At 40.3% G+C, this 23,897-nt stretch overlaps 1 protein-coding gene across 1 annotated transcript in view; it reads right to left on the reverse strand.

Annotated features, from left to right (window-relative positions):
• LOC126355732 (RRP12-like protein) overlaps positions 1-23,897 on the reverse strand; it is a 157,211-nt gene that overhangs the window by 73,406 nt on the left and 59,908 nt on the right. The window contains exons 7-10 of the mRNA XM_050006101.1: positions 16,938-17,173; positions 15,496-15,763; positions 11,420-11,584; positions 4,587-4,714 (exon numbers count right to left, since the gene is read on the reverse strand). Coding sequence (XP_049862058.1) covers positions 4,587-4,714; positions 11,420-11,584; positions 15,496-15,763; positions 16,938-17,173 — 797 coding nt within the window. The remainder of the gene's footprint in view (positions 1-4,586; positions 4,715-11,419; positions 11,585-15,495; positions 15,764-16,937; positions 17,174-23,897) is intronic.

Below are 23,897 nucleotides of genomic sequence, written 5' to 3' on the forward strand. Positions count from 1 at the left end.
ACACTGGTGGAGAATGTCATGCAGTTGCCCCAGTCCTGAGTGGTACTGAGCTATGAGGGGAAGGCTCCTCTGTGACTGGATGGTGGGGCTTTAGGAGGTGGTGTGGGAAGATAATTACAGTCTGTGAAGGCTTCAGTGAGACCCTCGTTCTATTTCGAGAGGGCCTATTTGTCACTGCAAATGCGATGACCACAGGTGGATAGGCTGTACGGAAGGGACTTCTTAGTATGGAAAGGGTGGTAGCTGTTGAAGTGGAGGTATTGCTGGTAGTTACGAGTAGTAGGTTTGATATGGACGGAGGGGTACTGCTTTAGCTGCCTATGAGGTGGAGGTAAACATCCAAGAAAGTGGTTCCTTGGGCTGAGTAGGACCAGCTGAAGCAAATGGGGGAGAAGTTGTTAAGGTTTTGGATGAACGTGGATAGGGTGTGCTCACCATCAATCCAGATCGCAAAGATCTCATCAACGAACTGAGGGTGAGGACATGATATCCACATTCCTCCATTTGCTTTCCCACCTGTGGTCATCGCCTTTGCAGTGACGAGTGGTCCCTCTTGAAATATAACAAGGGTCTAGCTGAAGCCTTTACAGACCATAATTATCCTCCCAATCTTGCACAAAAACAAAACTGCCTATCCGCATGATGGGAACCGATATACTGTGGGCACGAAACAAGTGGACCACCCTGTTGCTGAACACGCTGCCACCATGACATCCTTCATTTCAATGGCTGCTTCACAGCCTGTGCCATATGGATCCTTCCCACCAACACCAGCTGCTCTGAGTTGCGCAGGTTTCCCTCCAGTACATCCTACGTTCCCGTAACCCTCCAGTCCTCAACCTTCGTTACTCACTGTCCTCACCCATCCAGCCACTTCCCTGTTCCCACTCCAGGACTACACAGCCGTCATTCCACCATCACACCCGGTCTTCTTACTTCTCTCCTTTTCACCTGCTTCCCCACCCCCTCCCCACCTTTCCCCTGCCCTCTGTCTAACCTGCAGCAACTCACTGTCAGCCACCCCCATCATACTAGCCCTCGCCCCCCCCCCTCCCCTCCCCACCCCAGCCTCCTCCTTACCCCCACCCAGTCGCCACTTCCATCTTGCACTGGTGCTGCTGTTTGCAGTGGGGTTTCTGTTGCCTGAGACTGCAGTCGTGTGTGCGAGTTGCATTTGAGTGGGAGTCTTCTCATTAATAGTGCATAGGTTCACTGACTACCTGGGTATTGTCACATACCTACGAAGAAAATTACTTAGAAATGGAAAATGGATGTAAAAAACAGAAATTTTACATAAACATATCTGGACTGTCTTTAATCATTGCTCCGATGATTCTCAGTTGTCATCACTCAATTCCTTTTTGCTACTCTCTTTATGGAGAGCTCCATATTCTAAGTCATCAAGCACATTAGAAAAACAGCATTTTCTTAAATGCATGTTGGACAATTTTATTTGGGGTACATTTCCAAGACTGGTCAGTCCATTCACACACTTGAGACAAGCTTGCACGCTCAACACCTCCTGCTGACATTGACTGCCTATCCTCTTTCATTAGCCAATGTGTGAACATATTTTTAACTTTGTTTGTTTAAAACAACTAATGGCTGTAAAATTGATGTCATCCCTCCTGGAATGGGAGCCGTATGACTTTTGTGCAAATCTAGTACAACCATGTTTGGCAAACCTAGCAAGGCCCTACGACAATGTTGACATATAAGTTTAACCAAGGCTAATACCACATCCTCTGCGAACCAGACACATACAGTAATGCTTTTTGGAAAAACCTCAGACTTACGTAACATCTTGTGTTTACAAACAATGAGTGGTTGCATTTTATGGGCATCCGCTGTACAAGCAACCGTGACAGACATGCTCTGCTTTTCACAACCCGCAAACAGTGTCTTGACGTCTTTGTTCCCTTTCACTTCTACCACATAATTTTTGGTGTATCAAAATACACTACCGTTTGGTCTGCAATACCTATCTGATGAAGAAGGTAATTATTCTTGGCATGCCATTTGACTAAGAAATGTGGCAAGATTTTCCTCACGGTTTTCTGGTAACTTCTGTGTAACAGAAGAGCTCCTCTGAAGAGAAAATCCAAACACTTCATGAAACAGGCAACCGAATTGCAGCTTCTCTGAAATCATTTGCTGTTGAGCACCATCATGTGCTTTAACATGAATAATTTCTGCACCCACGGGTAAGCACTTCTGGCATTGCTCCCTAACAAAATCATTCAGTACAACTTATAATCTAGAACAGTGGGCACACTTCCGCCCAAAAATTTTTTCTATTGCTGGAACAACCTAAAATTTGTTTCTTTTGGTGGTTGCATTGTCTCACATTACTCTCATCAATCCTATACCTTTGACTTGCATCATGTTTTGATGTTTCCTCAGTGAGAAACGGTATAGTGAAAATTTTTCGGCGTGATAGATTAAAACCTGGCTCTTCAGCAACGTACTAAAGTAGACTGAAACAAAGATGAAATCTGAATGTATCCCTTGCAAATGTTGTAATGAGTATTGCTCTCAGCGGCCTACGGGCCAGTGGAAGAAACAGAAATGAATTTACAAGAGGGGGAGTGCAGCACAAAAGTTTCACCCGCTGCATGCAGGGCAAATAACATATGATTCGTATTGATCATCTGCTGTGGTAGAGACCTCTCATGGAAGTAAAAAGATTTTGTAAAAGCTCATTTGTAAGGATGTTCATGTTCAGATGTGGAACTTATTTGTACTTCTGAATAAGAAATTAAATTAAGGCAGTGCAACACAAATATTGGCAGCATTGAGAAATGGTTTGATGTGCATTGATACATGCTGACATCTTTCTGAATGGAGCTGAAGCTGTCACAATGTAAAACTGAACTTACCACACTTTTCAACTTCTGTAAGCGTCTTAAAAAATCCCTAAAATAACTCCTTGTAGTGACTTCTAGCGAAAAAAGTTTGGCTTGAATGAAACCAAGGACATAGTGCACATACACTGAAGCAACAGTCATGGGATGCCTCCTACTATAGTCCTGGACCTCCTTTTGCCCGGTGAAGTGCAGAAACTGCACATGATGTGGAATTGTTGGAAGTCCCCTGCAGAAGTAGTGAACTATGTTGCCTCTATAGCTGTTCAAAAGTGTTGCCGGTGCAGGATTTTGTGCACAAACTGGCCTCTCAATTATGTCCTGTAAATGTTCCGTGGGAGTCATGTCAGGCAATCTGGGCGGCCAAATCATTTTCTTGAGTGATCCAGGATGTCTTCAACCCAATGAAGAACAATTCAATCCTGGTGACATGACATCATTGTATGGGAACATGAAGTCCATCAATGGCTGCAAATTGTCTTGAAGCAGCCGATTATAATGGTTTTCAGTCAATGATTGATTCAGTTGAACCAGAGTACCTGTCTATTCCATGCAAACACAGCCCACACCATTATGAAGCCACCATCAGCATGCACTGTGTCTTGTTGACAACTAGTGTCTATGGCTTTGAGGGGTCTGTGCCACAATCATACCATCAGCTCTTACCAACTGAAATACAGACTCATCTGACAAGGCCATAGTTTTCCAGTCATCTAGAGTCCAACCGACACTGTCACGAGCCCAGGAGAGACGCTGCAGGCAATGTTGTGCTGTTGGTAAAGGCACTCGTGTCAGTCGTCTGCTGCCATAGCCCATTAATGCCAAATTTCGCTGCACTGTTCTAACGGATACGTTAGTCGTATGTCCCAGATTGATTTCTGCAGTGATTTCATGTAGTGTTGCTTATCTGTTAGCACTGACAACTCTACACAAACACTGCTGCTCTCAGTTGTTAAGTCAAGGCTGTTGGCCACTGCAATGTCCGTGGTGAGAGGTAATCCCTGAAATTTTTATTCTCCACACACTCCTGACACTGTGAATCTCGGAATGTCGAATTCCCTAATGATTTGCAAAATGGGAAGTCCCATTTATCTAGCTCCAACTCCATTCACCTTTCCACATTCAAAGTCTGTTAATACCTGTCGTGTGGCCATAATCATGTCAGACACCATTTTACACGAATCACCTGAGTACAAATGACAGTTCCACCAATACATTTCTCTTTTATACCTTGTGTATGTGATACTGCCATCACCTTTATTTGTGCATATCACTATTCCATTACTTTTGTCACCTTAGTGTACAGACCCATGAATACTACACTACCTTACTAAGTATGGTTCTTAGACAGCTACTACATTAAGTTTCTCTTTATGTGTCATGAGGCTGTGCTTAGAGCACAGGTTTTTGATGAGTAAAAGTATTGTAAATAAGAAGATGAAGAATTGATTCTGAAATCAGTATCCTTTTACCAAAAAATGAAACAGATTATCATTTTATGACACCATTAAAGAGCCAGAAACAGAAGCTTATGGGCCTATGCGTGGCAAACGACAAATTATGATGTGGATGTGTGTATTTTGCTATGTTCTATGAATGTTTGATTACATCCAATTGCAGGAAAATTTTTAAAGCAAGACAGAGATTTTAATTCTTTTTAATGTTCTAATTTTTCAGCATTATCACTTTATATAGCATTGGTAATTAACTTTTAAAACAAACCTGCATCTTGACGCCAATGGAAGAAAGAACTGCACGAAGTATCGAAGCTCAGCATTCTGAATATTATCTCTTAAAACTGGAAGGAGCCAACTGCGTTTAAAGTCATAAGTTCTCTCTTCACCAACAAGCTGCAAAACAATAAAATGTTTATATTCATACTTTTAAATTGTAGAAATTAAGAATTAATACAGCAATTATACCTATTTTCTCATGCAACTAGGAACTATACATATAACTTTGAGTTAGTTATCAGAGTGTTTACTGTCTATCTATTTTTCATTATACTATTTAACTTCCATCTAATTTCTTTTGTATACACTCTCCCCAGGCAAACAGCTGCCAATAGCGTAAGAAATCTAGGCAGGTAGTAATGAACTACAGCAAAGAAACTGATTACTTTCTTCCTGCCTGTTTTTAATTGCGAGAAAAATGAAAGAGAGAAAGAAAAGAAAGAAACAACGAAGAAAGCATAGGATGAAGCAGGACTTTTGTTCTGATCATACACATGCTTCTGGGTGTTCTGCGAAGTTTTTTCCTTTTCCCCCCCTCTCCTTTTCATGCCTTTGGTAGCCCTGCGCCTGCTATACAGACGTTTGAGTCACAGCTCCTGTACAAGATAAGTAATTTAAGTAGTAATTACCTGTTTCTAACGTTTTAAACTAATTTATTACGTTAATTATAGTGCTCTTCAAGCGTACCATTAAAAGTTTTTGTCTTACTCGCGTATTTTCACAGTGATCACATAAAGTTTGTTTTGTTTACATATTGCAACCAGGCCGAACTTTTGAGCTTTCAGATTAAACTTCATACCACAATTTTAAGTTCATTTACTGATAGTTTAATGTGCTAAATACGTTTCCTACCCCTTTATATCTGTAGAGTATCATCATCTCTTAAGTAATTTCCAGTAACAAACTTCTGAACTATTGTTTACATTGTCGCGAGTAGGCCTAATTTTTCGTACACATATTTTCATTGTTTTCTGGTAACGTAATTGTCTTTCTGTCACTAAAATCCATTTGTACCATGAGTGTAAAGTGCCTAATGTGCCGTAGAATCGTTAGCTCCGGGGTCTGTGTGATGGATGTAGTAACTTTTCTCATTGAGGCGATTGTAGTGGCGTGGGAATTGGGAAAATGAGCGAGACTCATCAGTGGTTCTGTAGGCTATGCAGTAGAGATAGAAAGATTGTGGAACAGGAGGGAAAAATTGCTGCCCTTCTGGCTGAGTTAGATGAGGCTAGGCGAGAACTGGGCAGGTTAAGGGGGGGAGAAGGGTAAACAGGGGTGGGAAGTGGCAACAGGCATAAGGAACAGGCCAAGAAATTCTTCTGACAGCTTTGTTATTAATGTACAAAATAGGTTTGACCTGTTGCCTCAGTCAGAAACTGATGAGCCTCTCACAGAAGTAGATGTAGACAGGGCTCAACAAGCTTTCAGCAGCAAATTGAATAAGAAGGTAGGGAATTCTGCAAAAAGAAAGAAAGTCTTGTTGCTAGGTAGTTCGCATGCTAGGGGTGTGGGCCAACTTCTGCAGGATGAATTAGGGTCAGAATACCACGTCACAAGTTTTTTCAAACCTAGTGCTGGACTGGGGCAGGTTACAGAGGATTTAGGTTCACTATATAGATGCTTTACTAAGGAAGATACCGTGGTTGTTGTGGGTGGGCCAGGCAACAGTACTGACAGAGATCCGGGATACAGCATAGTGTGACCTGGCAAAGATTGCATCAGCATCGAGTCATACCAGTGTTGGGTTTGTGTCGGTTCTGGAGCGCCACGATCAGCCTCATTTGAGCTCTTCTGTCAGGAGAGTTAATTTGGAGTTGGAACGGCTACTTGGATCTGGTGCAGGGTCACACATTGGTGTGGTTCCTGTTGATTCACTCTGTAGGTGGGACTATACTAGACATGGCCTACACCTCAACAAGAAAGGGCAGGGTAAACTGGCTGGGCTGATAGCAGGAAATTTAAAGGGGGGAGGAACTACATCTCATGGTGGAAACTATTTTTTAGTGTAAGATCAATGGGTACAAATTAGCTGCACATGTAAGTAGAGATAATATGATGAGAGGAGGAGTTGCCATATATGTCAAAAGCTTCCACAGCGTAAAAAATGTAGAAACTAAAAAATTTTGTGTAAAGCAACATGTGGAAGCATGTGCCACTGAACTAAAACTAAACAATGGCACTTTCATAATTGTAACAGTGTATAGGTCCCCCTGAGGGAATTTCCAGCTATTTCTAGAAAACTTGGATGCTTTGTTGTGCTATCTGTCAGACACGGGGAATCAAATTATCATTTGTGGGGATTTCAATGTTGATTCCCTGAAAGAGTGTAATAGGAAGAATGACCTTGCAGTATTACTCAGTTCATTCAATTTGGGCTCTGTCATTGATTTTCCTACTCGGATAACAAAGAACAGCAGGACATTGATAGATAACTTTTATAGACCAAGATAAGTTTAAGGACATAAATGCTTATCCTGTTGAGAATGGTTTTTCAGATCATGGTGCACAGCTAGTTACAGTACATGACATAGCTCCAAGCAGTATATCAAATCAGAATATCAAAGCAGTGTGTTCAATTAACAATATGAATATTGCAAACCTTAGGGAAAGCCTAAAGCAGCTAGACTGGGATGAAGTGTATATGGAACCCGATTCAAACTTGAAATATAACTTATTCCACGATACATTTTTAAGGGTATTTGAAAATTGTTTTCCCAAGAAAATAGTTAAATATAATTCCAAGAAAACATATAAAAAACCTTGGCTAACCAAAGGAATAAGAATATCTTGCAACCATAAAAGAAAACTGTATCTAACAGCAAGAGGGAGTACTGACCCTGAAATTGTTCAATATTATAAAAATTATTGTGCAGTACTAAGAAAAGTTATTAAAAAGTCCAGAAGCATGTGTATCATATCTGATATCAGTAACTCTGATAATAAAATTAAAGCAATTTGGAATATTATTGAAAGGGAAACAGGGCAATCAAGAGCACAGGAAGACTTTAGTGCCATAAAACTGAATGACAAGTGTACTAACAAACAATCAGAAATTGAAAATATTTTCAATAATCATTTTTTAAATGTTGTGGAGAAAATAGGATCTAGATATTCACTAGAAGAGGCAAGGCTTCTAATAGAAGAGGCCATACCTGTGCAGTTTGAAACAACCGTATTTCCACCTATCACTCCCTCTGAAATCGGTAAAATAATAAACTCACTGAAAAGTAAAAGCTCTTACAGAATTGATGGCATTTCCAGCAAGATACTTAAAGCTTGTTCCCCACAGATAAGTAGGATTCTCAGCCACGTATGTAATAGCTCTTTGGAGCAGGGTGTTTTCCCCAATAGACTGAAATATGCCATTGTGAAACCATTGTATAAAAAGGGGGATGTGACGGATGTCAACAACTATCGCCCAATCTCTCTTCTGACAGCTCTGTGAAAATTTTTTGAGAAAGTAATGTATTCAAGAGTAGCCTCCCATATTTGTAAAAATAAAGTACTAACAAAATGTCAGTTTGGTTTTCAGAAAGGCTTTTCAATAGAAAATGCTATATATGCTTTCACTGATCAAATATTAAATGCTCTGAATAACCGGACATCACCCATTGGTATTTTTTGTGATCTCTCAAAGGCCTTTGATTGTGTAAATCATGGAATTCTTTTAGATAAGCTAAATCATTATGGTTTGAGGGGGGGCAGTGCACAAATGGTTTAATTCATACTTAACTGGAAGAATGCAGAAAGTTGAAATAAGTGGTTCATGTAATGTTAACACAACAGCTGATTCCTCAAGCTGGGGGGCTATCAAGTACGGGGTCCCACAGGGTTCAGTCTTAGGTCCTTTACTGTTCTTGATATACATTAATGACTTACCAATCCACATTGATGAAGATGCAAAGTTAGTTCTTTTTGCTGATGATACAAGTATAGTAATAACATCCAAAAACCAAGAACTAAGTGACGTAATTGTAAATTATGTTTTTCACAAAATTATTAAGTGGTTCTCAGCAAACGGACTCTATTTAAGTTTTGATAAAACACAGTATATACAGTTCCATACAATAAATGGCACAACTCCAGTAATAAATATGGACTTTGAACAGAAGTCTGTAGCTAAGGTAGAATTTTCAACATTTTTAAGTGTAGCCATTGATGAGAGGTTAAACTGGAAGCAACACACCGATGGTCTGCTGAAACGTTTGAGTTCATCTACGTATGCTATTAGGGTTATTGCAAATTTTGGTGACAAGAATCTCAGCAAATTAGCTTACTATGCCTACTTTCATTCACTGCTTTCGTATGGCATCATATTCTGGGGTAATTCATCGTTGAGTAGAAAAGTATTCATTGCTCAAAAACGTGTAATCAGAATAATTGCTGGAGCCCACCCACGGTCATCCTGCAGACATCTTTTTAAGGATCTAGGGATCCTCACAGTATATATATTCACTTATGAAATTTGATGTTAATAATCCAACCCAGTTCAAAAGTAATAGCGGTGTGCATAGCTATAACACCAGGAGAAAGGATGATCTTCACTATGCAGGGATAAATTAGACTTTGGCACAGAAAGGGGTAAATTATGCTGCCACAAAAGTCTTTGGTGACCTACCAACCAGCATCAAAAGCCTGACAGATAGTCAACCAACATTTAAAAATAAATTAAAAGAATTTCTACATGACAACTCCTGCTACTCATTGGCTGAATTTTTAGATATAAATTAAGGTAAGGAAAAAAAACTAACTTAAACATTAGTGTCATGCAATATTTTGTGTAATGTAATATTTTGTACAGACATCTTTTATTAACCTGACACGTTCCACATCATTACGAAGTGTCGTATTCATGATCTATGGAACAAGTATTAACCTAATCTAATCTAACAACATTTAGGCAACCAACCCAGCTGTCTTCTTCAGACGATGCAAGTTTTGCTGTTATGTGTACCTGCAGCCCAATCAGGCTGGTTTAAGTGCAGGCAGGTCAATTGTCGAAATATTGGGCATATAATAACAAAAACAGCTTAGCAGAACACCTAGAAGCACACAATTAATCACACTGAGAAAATGTGAGATATCACCTACTCCTTCTAAACTTTTGTTTCTTCCCACAGTAGCACGACAGTTAAGTAGCAAGGAAAAAAGGTGCTCCCTGACTAAGGCTAATATTTTTCATGTGTTTCCTGATGGAATTTCCTCCTCAATCCACAGGAGGGCAACCCAATGTGTAAATACGGTGATGAACACATAACAACTCTCTTTAAAACTGCAGTGGCATAAACACTCTTTTTCAGTAACATTTGCACAGAGAACTGACAGCCCACACTTGTGGTCTCCAGTTGTGTACCATGCTTAAAAGTCTGGGCCTGGTTAGGCACAAAGTGTACACTGAGAGCAATGCCGGCATGTTACAGAGGTAATACTGCATCTGTTCCCACATTTCAGTGAAACAGTGTTGGACCCAAGGCCAAGATGAGTATGTGTGCAAGTGAATTGTATACTGATGTCCAGAGATGGAATTTATCCAGTAAATTCAATTTTAAATTACAGTTGTCAGTAGTTCACTATCATAATCTACACATATTCGTTTTTACTTTTTCAACTCACTGTGCTGCTGTAAAATGGTGTAACAACACTGTACTCTATCAAGAGTGACGTTCATCATCTACACTTGATTATTCATTAATTTGTAATGTATCACAACAAAAACATTTTAAAGGAATATCAACAATATTATGAAAAGGACAGATACAGAAGAGACACTGAGTTGCAGACATGTATAACAAAAGGGCAGCTATACATTTAAGCTCTGGCCAAAAGGCCTCCTGCTGAAGTCAAAAACATGCACAACTCACACATATGACTATTGCACCTGGCCACTGAGGCTGGACTCAACAGGAATTTAAATAAATATCATATAACACGAGAGTTGTCCATAAACTAATGCACTGCCCCCCCCCCCCCCCCCCCCCAGCCGAAAACAACGCTACAAATGTGAAACGTTATGTATGTATTATTTGAAGTCTCCTGAGTGACTGCACCACGTTTCTGCCACTTCCGACAGATAGTGTAGCTGCAGGGCAGTTTCAAAATGGTGTCTGTAGGTGATGTAGGTTACAAGCAACATGCCAGCAATGAATTTCTCACTATAGGCAAAGAAACTGTGGGGAATATTCACAAATTCTTGTGCAATGTTTATAGAGCATCTGCTCTTGACAGAAACACAATTAGTCTCTGGGCATGGAGGGTGAAGTCATCGGAAGGTGGTTCAGCAGAGCACCATGCTTTGCAGCGGTAAGGGAGACCGTCCACAGCTGTCACACCTGACCTAGCCCCCTCAGACTTCCACTTGTTTGGGCCATTAAAGGTTGCTATTCGTGGAAAACATTTTGAGGATGATGAGATGGTGATTCATACATTGAAGCACTGGCTCCACCGCCACGACAAGGATTGGTACCGATGGGGCGTACACACCCTTGTTTCCCGCTGGAGGAAGGCCCCAGAATGGGATGGAGATTATGTGGAAAAATAGGGTGTGTAGATAAAACACCACTCATTCATAAGGATTGTTTCAAGAAATACCAAATTAAGATCAACCTGAAGATACCTCAATAAGGCAAAACACGAAGTTGAAAAATAAAAAAAAATAAAACTGCAACCAAGACTGTTTTAACCAATTCATTCATATGTGTAATTCTCATTATGTTCAATACAGAATTGTTGAAGGAAAAAAGAATGTGATGCATTACTTTCTGGGTAACCCTCATATTTAAGTAATCCTACAACTTTTCTTTTAAAAGTATACCAAAACATTACCTCTAATGGAATTGCACTGAGGACTGTTCTGGGTCCCAAAGAGCGAATTGCCTTTCCAACAGCATACTCCAATTCTCGAGAATAAGAAAATTGGTGAGAGTCACGTAAATCACCCAGTATCTTCAATGAAGGTAGAAAGAGTTTATAATCCTTTTCCAATGCTACCTGCAAAGAGAAAACAAAACATTTGAATTATCAACGACAAGCAATAAAACAGTTCAGAAGGCATTGTTCTACAGATGAAACAAGAGTATCAATAACGCAACACCGTATTAGCAAGCTTGTAATTTACACTCTGGTGTTACAACTGTTGTTGGGCATGTGAAAGGTTTTCTCAAGCTCTGTCACATATGGCAACAAGACAGTCATGGGACCACCTCTCTCATGTTGAAACTCACATCTGTTTCTTACCACACACCAAGGCACTTCGGAATTACCAAAGTACAATTACAGTCACATTTGCCAGTGTCAATAAGACATATCATCAGTACCAATAATTTATGTGCATTTCTACTTACAGCAAATCCATCAAAACAATTCAGCAGCTCACAACCAGTAAACTTCACACTTAACCCTTTCAGACCCTCCGGCTACAATTGTGTACATTAACTTTTACAGTCTGTTAGGTGCAACAAAATTATTTCTTCCCTAGGCGAACCTGAGCTACACACTTATAAATGTTCAACTTTTCCATCGCGCGCAAGTGCTGCCAACCGGTGGGCATCACTATAAAAATATCAGCAAGTCAAAGTAGCAGTGTGCTGCAACTCGTGACCACCAGAATACACGGTTCGCTATATACTGCTGCTGTTATTTTGCATGGAAATTATTGAATAATCATTTCATTATTTATTACAATAGAGAATATTTCGTAATTAGTTACTTTTGGTCCTTAAAGTGAAGCCTAGTGAACAAAGTACATGTTGGAAACGGGTACATATTTTTAGTATAAATCTTGCTCCTAAAATCATTAAAAAAAATCACATAAGACCACTATGACATAAAGAAAAATTTTTCTTCCTCCATAAAAATTTCGGGTCTGAAAGGGTTAAGATCCCATTATACAGCAAGAAAACAAACTTGATGATAGGAATTATTTTCCATTACATATTCTGTATAAAATAAATAATGACATAAAGCAGTTTAATCACTGATTTTCAGCAACCATTTTAAAAGGTGGGAGGGGAGCAGGGGAGAAGAAACCACACCTAATTGAATTTTTGAATATTTCTTGGGTATTCAGCCGGCAGGCATCATCCAAAAAGTGCAATACTTTGGCAAGCCGACTCCTTGCCATCTTCTATAGTTCCTGGAGTGTGATTGATCTCTAATGGCTGCTGACTCTATATAGTCTTTACACCCCCCTCCCCCCTCCACACACACACACACACACACACACACACACACACACACACACACACACACAACACACACACACACACACCACACACACACACACACACCAAGCAGCCTCCGCATGGTGCATCGCTGTTGGTGGAGGAAGTATAGGGCACCCCGCTACAGATCATGACCTCACTCCTTCTGCAGTCACAGCCACATGTAGCTTTCAGTCACCATGGTAACAATGTGTCTTCTTCTCCATATGTCCTGATGGGAATGGATTTCCATGTAGACATCCAATGCGATTTGATCATACTCAAGACCCTAGGCCTTTCTTAAGTGAATGTGACTGTCCTTTTCAAGTAGCTTGTTGTGCAGTCATATCTCCACTGCCTCTGAGAATACAATCCCAGAAGGTATTTGATTGCTACAACACCTTTGTGCCATTGCAGTTCATGTCATGTCCATGGAAGATGCAGTTCTCTGTCGTGGCGGCCTTTGTCAGCTGTACATTTTCTGTGTGGTGTTTATGCTCACTGCATGTCACCTGTTACAATCCGGATGGTCCATCATACATACATTTTCCCACACTGCAAGGGATATGATAAACTCCCAGTTTTATGGACTCCTAAGTCATCCTTGACTGATCCTAATAAGTATTTTATCTTGAGTGGAGGGTGAAACACGCACTTGACATTGTGTTTTCAGAGCAATCTGTCAATATTTGTTGATGTATTCATCATGAACTTGATTTTCTGGTGCAGTGAGTTCAGGTACTGCAGAAAGTCTTGCAAGCAATGTCGTCCAAGCAGCCAGATTACAAATTTATCCTCTATGTATTGAAAAAAAGCAAGAGGGGTTATACACTGCCAACTCCAGGGCTGCTTCATCAGAAGCCTCCACAAACATACTGGCCTACTAGTGCTAGTGGGCAGCCCATCGTTTCTCCATGTTTGTTTTTAGAAGTTCCCATCGAACAGAAGTAGGTTGACGTAAGCATGAAATCTAGCAGTTTTGTTAGCACTGGTCCAAACATTTCTCCTATGAGCCTTAGCCAGTCTCTTAGAAGTACCCTAGTAAAAAGGGATACAATGCCAAAGCTCACCATGAGGTCTTCTTGGCCCAATCAGACATTCTGTAGTTCCTAGACGAAAGGCACCTAACTTCTTATGTAGAGCTGCACACAAACGGAGTGAGCTCCAAAGTCAGGTGTTTTGCTAAGTCATATGTTGGAGCTCCAATGGCACTCACAATTGTGCGGAGAGGCATTCGTTCCTTGTAGACTTTAGGTAGTCCGTAAAGCCTAGGAGGTGCAGCTGCTTGTGGAATAAGTTTCTTCACCATCTTCTTACCTGGGAATGTGTACTGGAGAACATCAGTGATCTTCCTTTCCACTTTGAGGGACTTCTTGCAATGGTTTGGTTGCAAGGTGGTGGTTGGGTTGTTTGGGGGAAGGGACCAAACAGCGAGGTCATCGGTCTCATCGGATTAGGGAAGGATGGGGAAGGAAGTCGGTCGTGCCCTTTCAAAGGAATCATCCCGATATTTGCCTGGAGTGATTTAGGGAAATCACAGAAAACCTAAATCAGGATGGCTGGACGCGGGATTGAACCATCGTCCTCCCGAATGTGAGTCCTGTATGTTAACCACTGCGCCACCTCGCTCGGTGCAAGGTGGTTGTATTTAGCATTTTGTCTGCAGGTGGCAGATTGCCATTCCCTGTTGGCTTGGGACCAGCTAACTGCATCTACTCACTCCCATGAGTCGAGTAAGAGTGTCAAGGCCAGCTGTAAGTCAAGTGAGAAGAGTTCTCTCTTGATGCCTCATCATGTCAGTATCAAGTATAACGGATCCTCTCCCTTATCAGGACCATGCTAGCTCTCCTGCACAGGTGGGAACTCTCCCTACAATATATCCTATGTCTCCATAACCCTCCTGTCCTCAATGTTCATCAGTCATTGTCTTTTATCCACCTATCCCCTTTCCTGTTCCCATTTCAGCACTACACAGCCCTCTGATGCACTTACAGCTTTTTACTTCTCCCCTTTTCTAACACCCCCGCCCCCTCCTACTCTGTCTAACCTCCTCACTACACCTAGCTGCCCTACCACCTCTCCCCTGTATGTTCCCACAAGCAGCACTTTACCGTCCCCCACTCCTACCCTGCTAACCTTTCCCCTCCCCACCCCAGACTACTACTCACCCAGTTTGCTTCTCCCATAATGCACTGCTGCTTGCAGTCTGGCCTTGGCAGCCAGAGACACTGTGTGTGTGTGTGTGTGTGTGTGTGTGTGTGTGTGTGTGTAATTCTGATGACGGTTGGTTTGGCCAAAAGCTTTGTTTGACAGTCTTTTTGTTGTGCCTATCTTCGACTCAGCATCTCTGCTGCATGGCGAATAGCAACTGCCCTTTTCATAACAATTCCATCCTAGATTTTCCATTGTTTAAAATCACTATTGTAAAATTTTCTACTTCATTCAAATGTACATTTATTATTATTATTATTATTATTATTATTATTATTATTATTACTATTACTGCCACCATTACTACTAACACTATTATTATTTGTATTATTACTGAAACATTAATGACATACTTCATTGATCTGCAGAACACAGTTGCTCTTCTAAATTTGAACAACTCAATATACAACTCATTAACATTAAAATGAGACATTTTAAGTAAGTATAACAAACAGATGTATAAAAACAGAAGAAACTAAGATATAATACCTCATACAGAATTCCTAGAAGATGCATGACATGTGGCCAAGAATCATGGTATTGGTAACTCAAGCCTGCCTGTGCACAGCTTACTGCCTTTGCCAAAGCTACATCTCGCACATCGCTGGCTGCAGAGTGGTCTGTGAAACACTCCTGTGCCAATGCCTCCATAGCATGTGTAGTGCCTGCTCTGACTTCAGGTCGTTCAGATGACCACATCTGTATGGCTACTGAGAAAAACCGGGGCACATTCACCAGGCACAAATTTATGTCCACCCTGAAGAACAAACAGGTTTTAAGCAACTTCTATAACAGGTTATGCACAATTATCAACAAAGATTCACAGTGTCTGACAGACATTAACAAAAATTACTCAAACGAAAAGTTGGTTTTACACTATGATCTACTTGGAAAGTTACTGCCTTGATACTGTACACAATTTTAAGTCGCTGAAATATTGTAATGGGAAGTCCTGGTAGAATGTGAATAACTTAGGAGCAAACCCAACTCTCATTTGCACTGATTTGTTGACAAGCACATAAACTAGACTGAAAACTCAGTAGCTTTCAGACAACTTCTTTTTTTGGTCAACAGTGCACACACCCACACGCACAACTATGCTCGCTGTAGCTGTACAGATGATTGTGTACTGCAGCTCAAAAAAGGATTCATTGTTATGTGACTGTTGATGACACAAGGCCTCTACTACTTGATAAGTTATCATCTTTCTCCCACATTATTTACCAAAAGTTATACGTGAAAAGAACACAGGAAGTATTAATTACAGAGATAATTTATTGTAAGTGGTATGTTCAATATTTCATCATTATTAATGTAACTCGGCTGACAGATTAAACCTGTTTGCCATACACACGGAAAACTCAACTTATAGCTTCAGCCTGGCAAGGATTATCTATCCAGTTCATAAATCCAAAATATTTAGTCATGATATTACAGGACAAGATGGTACCTCTGTGAGAAAAAGTCATGTGAAGATGGTGTATGCAAATCTTAGGAAAATTATCTTTTCTCCTAGAGTACCTAATTCCACAATTGTAGAAGGGGTTATATGTAGTTAGGAACTGAAGGAGGAAACACAGGAAACTGGAAGTTATGGCTCTCACTATGAAGAACATTTCTGAAGGCTGACCTGGTACAGAAATCCCAGCAACAGAAAAATATATGGACATAACTACTGGATCAATACACTGTCAGCTGAGTCAGCTTCAGGGAACACATTGACGAAAAGGCAGCAGTTTCATTACAGACTTATTTAAAGACCTGTAAGTTCAAACAGAAAACATGCATTTGCAGAATGCTTTACTGATTCATATCACAGAAAAGAAAAATAGGAAGAATACACAGATAACAATTACATTTAACTACAGAGATAATCTAACCTGGAAGCAAAATGTTAAACATTACACATCAATCTGAAAAAGAGCACTCACTTTGCCAAATTTATGTGCGCTTCCTGCATGACTAACAACCAAGCGAGAGTAGGACTTGTATCGCTGGCAGCAGGTTGATAGTCAAAAAGTGCTGTGACCAGTTGTGCGTTGAGCTCTCCAGGTAGTGTTTTAGATGATGGACGGGAAATGAAAAGACCATGCAAAGCTTGCAGCCCACAAGAAATTATACGAGTATCTCCAAGTGTCATTATTTTCAGAACAGTCTCGCACACCGTCTGAAACAGTTTTTGAATAATTGTTAATAATAATAATAATTTTAGGTATTACCAATTATAGAGCATAAAAAACTAAAACAAATAAAAAATGGATGTGGTTGCAGAATAAAGGAGACATATGTTGTACATGGAGTTCACAGGGAACTGCACAAGTAAGACTTTTTACAGTATTATTTGCAACCCTTAATTGTGAAAATGTAGCTGAATATTCTTCCAAAACTGTTTACTGGCTTGCCAGTCTAAATTTACCACATCATTCTATTCACTTCAAACTCAACCTAATCGCATAAATTAAGCAGGCCATTAATGCTGCAACAAAGTAATTAAGTAGGTGATTTCTATAAATTTAAATGCTGTGTTTTGTATTTCCGTTATGGTAGCCTAGAAACGAATCTCGTCTGGTATTTTTTTTAGCTGTCAAGGTAATATCAATATATGTGAAATAGTTAACACCACCTGATGGACATTACATCAGATGGCATCCTGAAATTCATGCAGTGTTGCAGCAAGACACTCTAATAGGAAATATTTGGCAAGCAAGTTATGCTGCTGGTATGGTGAGAAGTGGAAAAAGATGAAATACTCCTTATTAAAATGAATTTGTATGATTTCAGTGCAAGTGCACAGTTTTTTTTTTTACTTATCTATAAGCCTGTTTAATGCCTTCTCAGCCGACTGCCGCTACCGGAAGTGAATTATAGTGCAACACGGGCCTAGTAATACTAGAGATCATGACTTGGCTGGACAGTTTAATAAACAGCAATTGATTGGAGGCCCTAATGTTTTTCATGGACTCCATCTGAACTTCACCTGTGATGTACAAGCAGTGTTTGGAGGTAGTACCTGGCTGACACTTGCTGTTGTATGGGGCAATCAGGCAGATTATGGTGGCCTTGAAGCATTTCCTGATGCTAACATTTTGGCTTGGAAGACATGGAGTATTGCTGAGACTACAGGGCTCTTGGCTAAACAGCCTTATGGTACTCTTGTTCCAAGCATGCCATTTGTTTTGACTACGAGAAGGAAGAAGTTAAATGCTGATGACCTGTTTATATGGGCCAAAGTCGGCAATGGTAATTGTAAAATAAAGATCAACGGAGATTGTATGATTTATTACAGACAATAAAGTTTGTTCCTTCCTTTCCTTATCTCCCTCCCTAATGATGGCCAAAAACAAAAATTCCATATTATTACCCAAAAGATGTTAACAGTAAGTATCACACAATGGAAAGTCCAGGATGGAATAACAGCAACTGAAAAGGACTGATTGCTACTCATCACACAGAGAAGGAAAACTCATTTACTACTTTAAGTGTCTCATTTCCTACTCTAATACCCTCAGCATCACTTGACTTACTTCGACTACATTCCATTATCCTCGTTTTGCTTTTGTTGATGTTCATCTTATATCCTCGTTTCAAGACACTGTCCATTCTGTTCAGCTGCTCTTCCAGGTTCTTTGCTGTCTCTGACAGAATTACAATGTCATCGGTGAACCTCCTCAAAGTTTTTATTTCTCTTCCATGGATCTTAATTCCTACTCCGAATTTTTCTTTTGTTTCCTTTACTGCTTGCTCAACATACAGATTCATTAACATCGGGGAGAGGCTACAACCCTGTCTCACTCCCTTCCAAACCACTGCTTCCCTTTCATGTCCTTCGACTCGTATAACTGCCATCTGGTTTCTGTACAAATTGTAAATAGCCTTTCGCTCCCTGTATTTTACCCCTGCCATCTTCCGAATTTGAAAGAGAGTATTCCAGTCAACATTGTCCACAGCTTTCTCTAAGTCTACAAATGCTAGAAATGTAGGTTTGCCTTTTCTTAATCTAGCTTCTAAGATAAGTCGTCGGGTCAGTATTGCCTCAAGCATTCCCACATTTCTACAAAATCCAAATTGATCTTCCCTGAGGTCGGCTTCTACCAGTTTTTCCATTTGCCTGTAAAGAATTCGCATTAGTATTTTGCAGCCGTGACTTATTAGACCAATCTTGCTACAGCTTTCTTCTTGCACCACATTTATTTCTTGTTGCTTTCCTTTCTGCAAAAGAATCTATTACCTCATCAAAGTTCGTCAGACTTTTGCTACATGAAAAATCAAAATGTCGTTATCTAATACTGAAAAAGCTGTTAATACAAATAATACCCAAGATTAGTGAGGTTTCTCAATTTGATTAAATCTATTTAGTCACTGTCTACTAGATAAAACAAAATAGGCCTTTCTAATATTGAAGAAATTTTGTAACACACACCAAATAAACAAGACTGTTTTGGCACAAATGGTCATTTTTATAACACGACAAAATATAATTCACGAAGTACCAATATCATCAGATGCATATAAGGCCTACTACTAGCAATAAGCTTTATGTTAGGAAATAGTTTCACATTTCATTCATACACACCAGTTTCTCAAGCACGAGATCGAAAAGTAGTATTACAAAATTTTATATGAATTTGTAATCATCTTATTCTTCCACACTTTGTGTGATGTCTCTGTTTCTTCCCTTCCTTGTTCTAACAAACAATCTTGTTATCATAAATTCTGTAGCTATTCCTGCCATTGTCAAAATTTGTTCACCGATTAACTTCACAAACCCTGCCAGAATCACAGGTTTAGTTATCCCATGATTATTCTCTGGTTAGGCATTGTTATATATTCGTACAACACGTTTTCCGCGTTATTTCCAGAACGTAACTTAAGCATTTTCTAGCCGGGGACTGTACAACTGGTTCTTACTAGTGTAGCGATCTGGCCAAAAATTTTCTGTCAAAATTTCATTTTCTTGGATACACCAAGAAGATAATATGTAATCTCTCTCACCTGTTATTCCTGTTAGTTGTTTATTTCCACCCTGGTAGTCTGACTCTATGGATTTCACCAGTAATTATAGCAACGTTGAACATTTGCAAGCCCAATTAACCACATAATCAGACAGCGATTGGAGTTCGTCCATTCGGCTTTACTCCTCTCAGCTTGTATAGCCCCGTCCTCTTTTGTCTATGGAAACTTTATTTCTAGATGCCACGAGGATTCTCCTGACAGAGACATCACATACACTATGCATGCATTCAAAAATCAACTTTTGATTCGTTCAGAAATCAACTTAAAATGTGTTGAAAAATGTTCAAAAACCTACAGGGATGCATTTCAAAATCATGATTAATCAATAGACAAATGTCTATGGATGCTAGGTGCTTTGTGAAATAAGTTTTTTTCCCCCACAAGAATATGAATTTGGCACCCCCTTTTCCCGGTAGCATCTAGCTGTTGGCTGCGACTGCTCGCACAGCCAACAGCCACATTCCTGTAGCCATAAGCCGGAGAATCTACTACTCAAATGTGACTCAACTGCGCTTGCACATGAGCCTGCTCGTAACTGCTAAAACGAATCTAATGTAAACAGTAGTGACTTCACACTCATCAGAGGCAATTTGTTGTTATGAAGAATTGCATAATCTTCCTAAAGCCTTTGACACATTTTGCTGTTGGCAGACGCTTGCATGAACACCGTGTGTCCTTGTTGTACATGGCACATTTCCTCTGCAATTTGAGTTATTTTTGTTTTTTCTCTCGTTTATGTTTCTGATATATTATTCTGCAGTACGGGGATACAGTAATATCCTTTGGTAGATTATCAGTTCTTACCAGTCAAAATTATAAAAATTTAACTGAAAACTAAAACAATGAAAAATTCCGGGAATTCTAAAAACTTCCCGGGTTTTTCCTGGATCTCCCGATTGTCCCGGGTCGTACACACCCTGAAACAAATGGAAAACCTTTATTTGTAATTGAGTGACAGAGATATTGACACAAACCACACAGAGCCAATGGAGACACTGTCTGGGAAGCCAAAATACTGCAGATCATCTCACGTGGGAATTACAAACAAATTGCTGGTCACTCTCTTGATATCTGGTGGTGTGGTCCACCATGGCTTTCAGAAGACAAGCAGTTCTGGCCACTGGACAGCCCAGCCCCACTTCCATCAATGCCACGAGCCAAAATGGGAGCAAATATCACCCTGATCACCACCACTGAACCACTACTGGACACAGCAGGGTTTAGTTCATATTGGCGAGTACTGCATGTAACTGCCTTTGTATTTCGATTTATCAGCACAACAAGAAATAAAAATAGAATCTCTGGCAGTTTCAATGCTTTGGAATTACAAAATGCACACACCTACTGGATCATAAAAGTTCAAGAGAAACTATTCACTGCTGAACTGTCTGCACAGCATAAGGGAGAAAAATTGCCCAAGGAATCAAAGATCACTCGATACTATCCCTTTATATATGATGGCATCCTTCGACATGGTGGTAGGCTGCAACATGCTGCACTGTCACACTGAGAGAAGTATCCAATTATATTGGATGGATGTCACCATTTCACTGAGCTTCTCCTCAGAAACACACACATGAAAGACTGTATCATCTCGGTGAACGGATTATGTTAGGGAAACTGAGAGAAGAATTTTGGATTCTGTGAGGATGACAAGCTGTTTGGAGAGTTCTTCATTCTTGCCTACCATAAATACAGTCACCGGTATGAAGAGATGGAGGCTCCACTACCACTATACAGAGTTCAGTCTTCGAGAACATTTGCAGTAACAGGCATCGATTTTGCGGGACCATTATATCTCAAATCTGGACACCAAACAAAGAAGTCCTACTTATCCTATTCACATGTGCCACAAGATGGGCCATTCACATTGAACTTGGCGACTGATTTTTGATGGCCATGCAACACTTTGCAGGACATAAGAGCCTACCAGTCACTGTCTACTCGGACAATGCTACAATATTCCATGCAGCCAACTCAGACTGTCAGAGCTTTCCAAAACCATGCGTCATACTGACATACAGCTCTACTGTGCCCACCATGGAATCACTTGGAAATTCGTACCACCAAGTGTGGCTTGATGGGGAGGCTGGTAGGAATGCATGACAGACTCTGTCAAATGCTGCTTGAGAAAAGTTCTTGGTCTCCCCCACGTGGATGAAGAGAGTTTGAACACAACCTTGATCAGCATCACAACCCATCACTCAAGGAAAGAGCGATACTGCATTGATGCCAGCCCACTTTCTAAACAATGGAAAATTAGTAACAATTCCATTTGGGCCAAAGCCAGCAACTAGAAGTGACCTTGCTGAGGAGTTCCGACAGACAAAAGGTCAATGAGAACATTTGGCGTAGGTGGAAGACCAAATACCTCTTGCTGCCAAGACAATACCATGAGGTGAAGGGATACCTTTCACAAAGGAAGCTGAGAATTGGAAAGGTTGTTCTGCAAACCACAGCACTTGTCGAAGAGGACTGTGGTGGAAGAAGTGTGGCACAGTAGAAACAATAAAACATGGTGCATCGTCCTCCACCAGCCAGATGGTATGAAGATCTGCCGGCCGGACCAGCTGGTCATCCCTCCCGAGATGGACCAGGGTGGGGAGGGTGTCAGGGAATAAAGACTCTTACGCCATCTGTTGTTGTTGTGTTTATACTGTAGGTTGAGCTGCCCTCTGCAGCGGATATATAAGTTCTTCACTGAAATTGGACGTTGTGGAAATAAATGTGTGTGAGCAGAAGTTTTACTGTGTCGATTCCTTGATTTCACTAGTGTGTACCAACAGTACTGATGTGTTCCTTCGGTAAACAATGTTTGTTCAAAGTGATTTTTCAAGAAACATTCTGATTCAACATAGTCTTCTTCAGCTGAATATGAACTCTACATTGGTAATGTTTTCTACTGCCCATTCAAAAAGTTGCAATGGGGTTTGTACTTTGTTTTCATTGGGCCTTTGCAAACTAGTGCAAGCTGCCAGTCTCTTTACAGATGCTCCAACACTGTCACAAGCCCCTTTTCCATGTGCTGTGGCAAAAAAGGGCCACTCTGCTTCCACTTCAAAATCTTCCTCATGGAAACAGAGGTTTACGTAGTCCTTGTTTTGTGTTGCACAGTAGACCCATCTGAGAAAGTCTCTGTGAGTCTGTGTATTGGTATGTCAATGTCCAGTTTGCCTCTGGTGTAGTGAGGACTTATGTTCTCTCTGGTCTTGAACTCATTTAAGTTGCTTTTGACATAAAGTAGTGCTGTGTAAATGTATAGATTCACAGCAGTTAATATCATGTGCTTGATAAAGAGGGGGCGGCAGTGTTCCTAGGGCTTAACTTTGTTCATTATACTGATTACTTCTTTTTTAAATTTTCAGAATTTCACTGACAAAGCAAGAATGTCCGCGTAACAATATGCCGTAGGAAATGTGTGATTGGAACAGGCCAAAATTACCACCTTTAGATACTCATCAGTGACTACATCTGTCAGTCTCCAGATGAGATAACACACTCTTGCTATTCTCTTGCAGATATGGCTAATGTGTTCCTCCCAGTTTAATTTTGAATCAATTTGGAATCCTAACAATTTTACTGATTTGCTTTTAACAGCTGTCGTTAAACCCAGAATTAGTTCTTGTGTTTTATCAGGATTACACACAGTTCATTAGAAGAAAACCAATTAATTACTAGGTCTAGTTTTTCCTGCGTTGTCTGATGCAGTTCTGTTGTGTCATAGTGTGTGCTGAGCAATGTTGTGTCATCTGCATAGCACACAATTGAATTTGCTCCTACATGGTAAAGTAAATCATTAATTGCAATGATGAACAGAAAAGAACCTAGGACCGAGCCCTGAGGCACTCCAGTCTGAACTTCCTTCAGTGAGGAACATC

The sequence above is a fragment of the Schistocerca gregaria genome, chromosome 3 (genome assembly GCF_023897955.1).
Source record: "Schistocerca gregaria isolate iqSchGreg1 chromosome 3, iqSchGreg1.2, whole genome shotgun sequence".
NCBI lineage: Eukaryota > Metazoa > Arthropoda > Insecta > Orthoptera > Acrididae > Schistocerca > Schistocerca gregaria.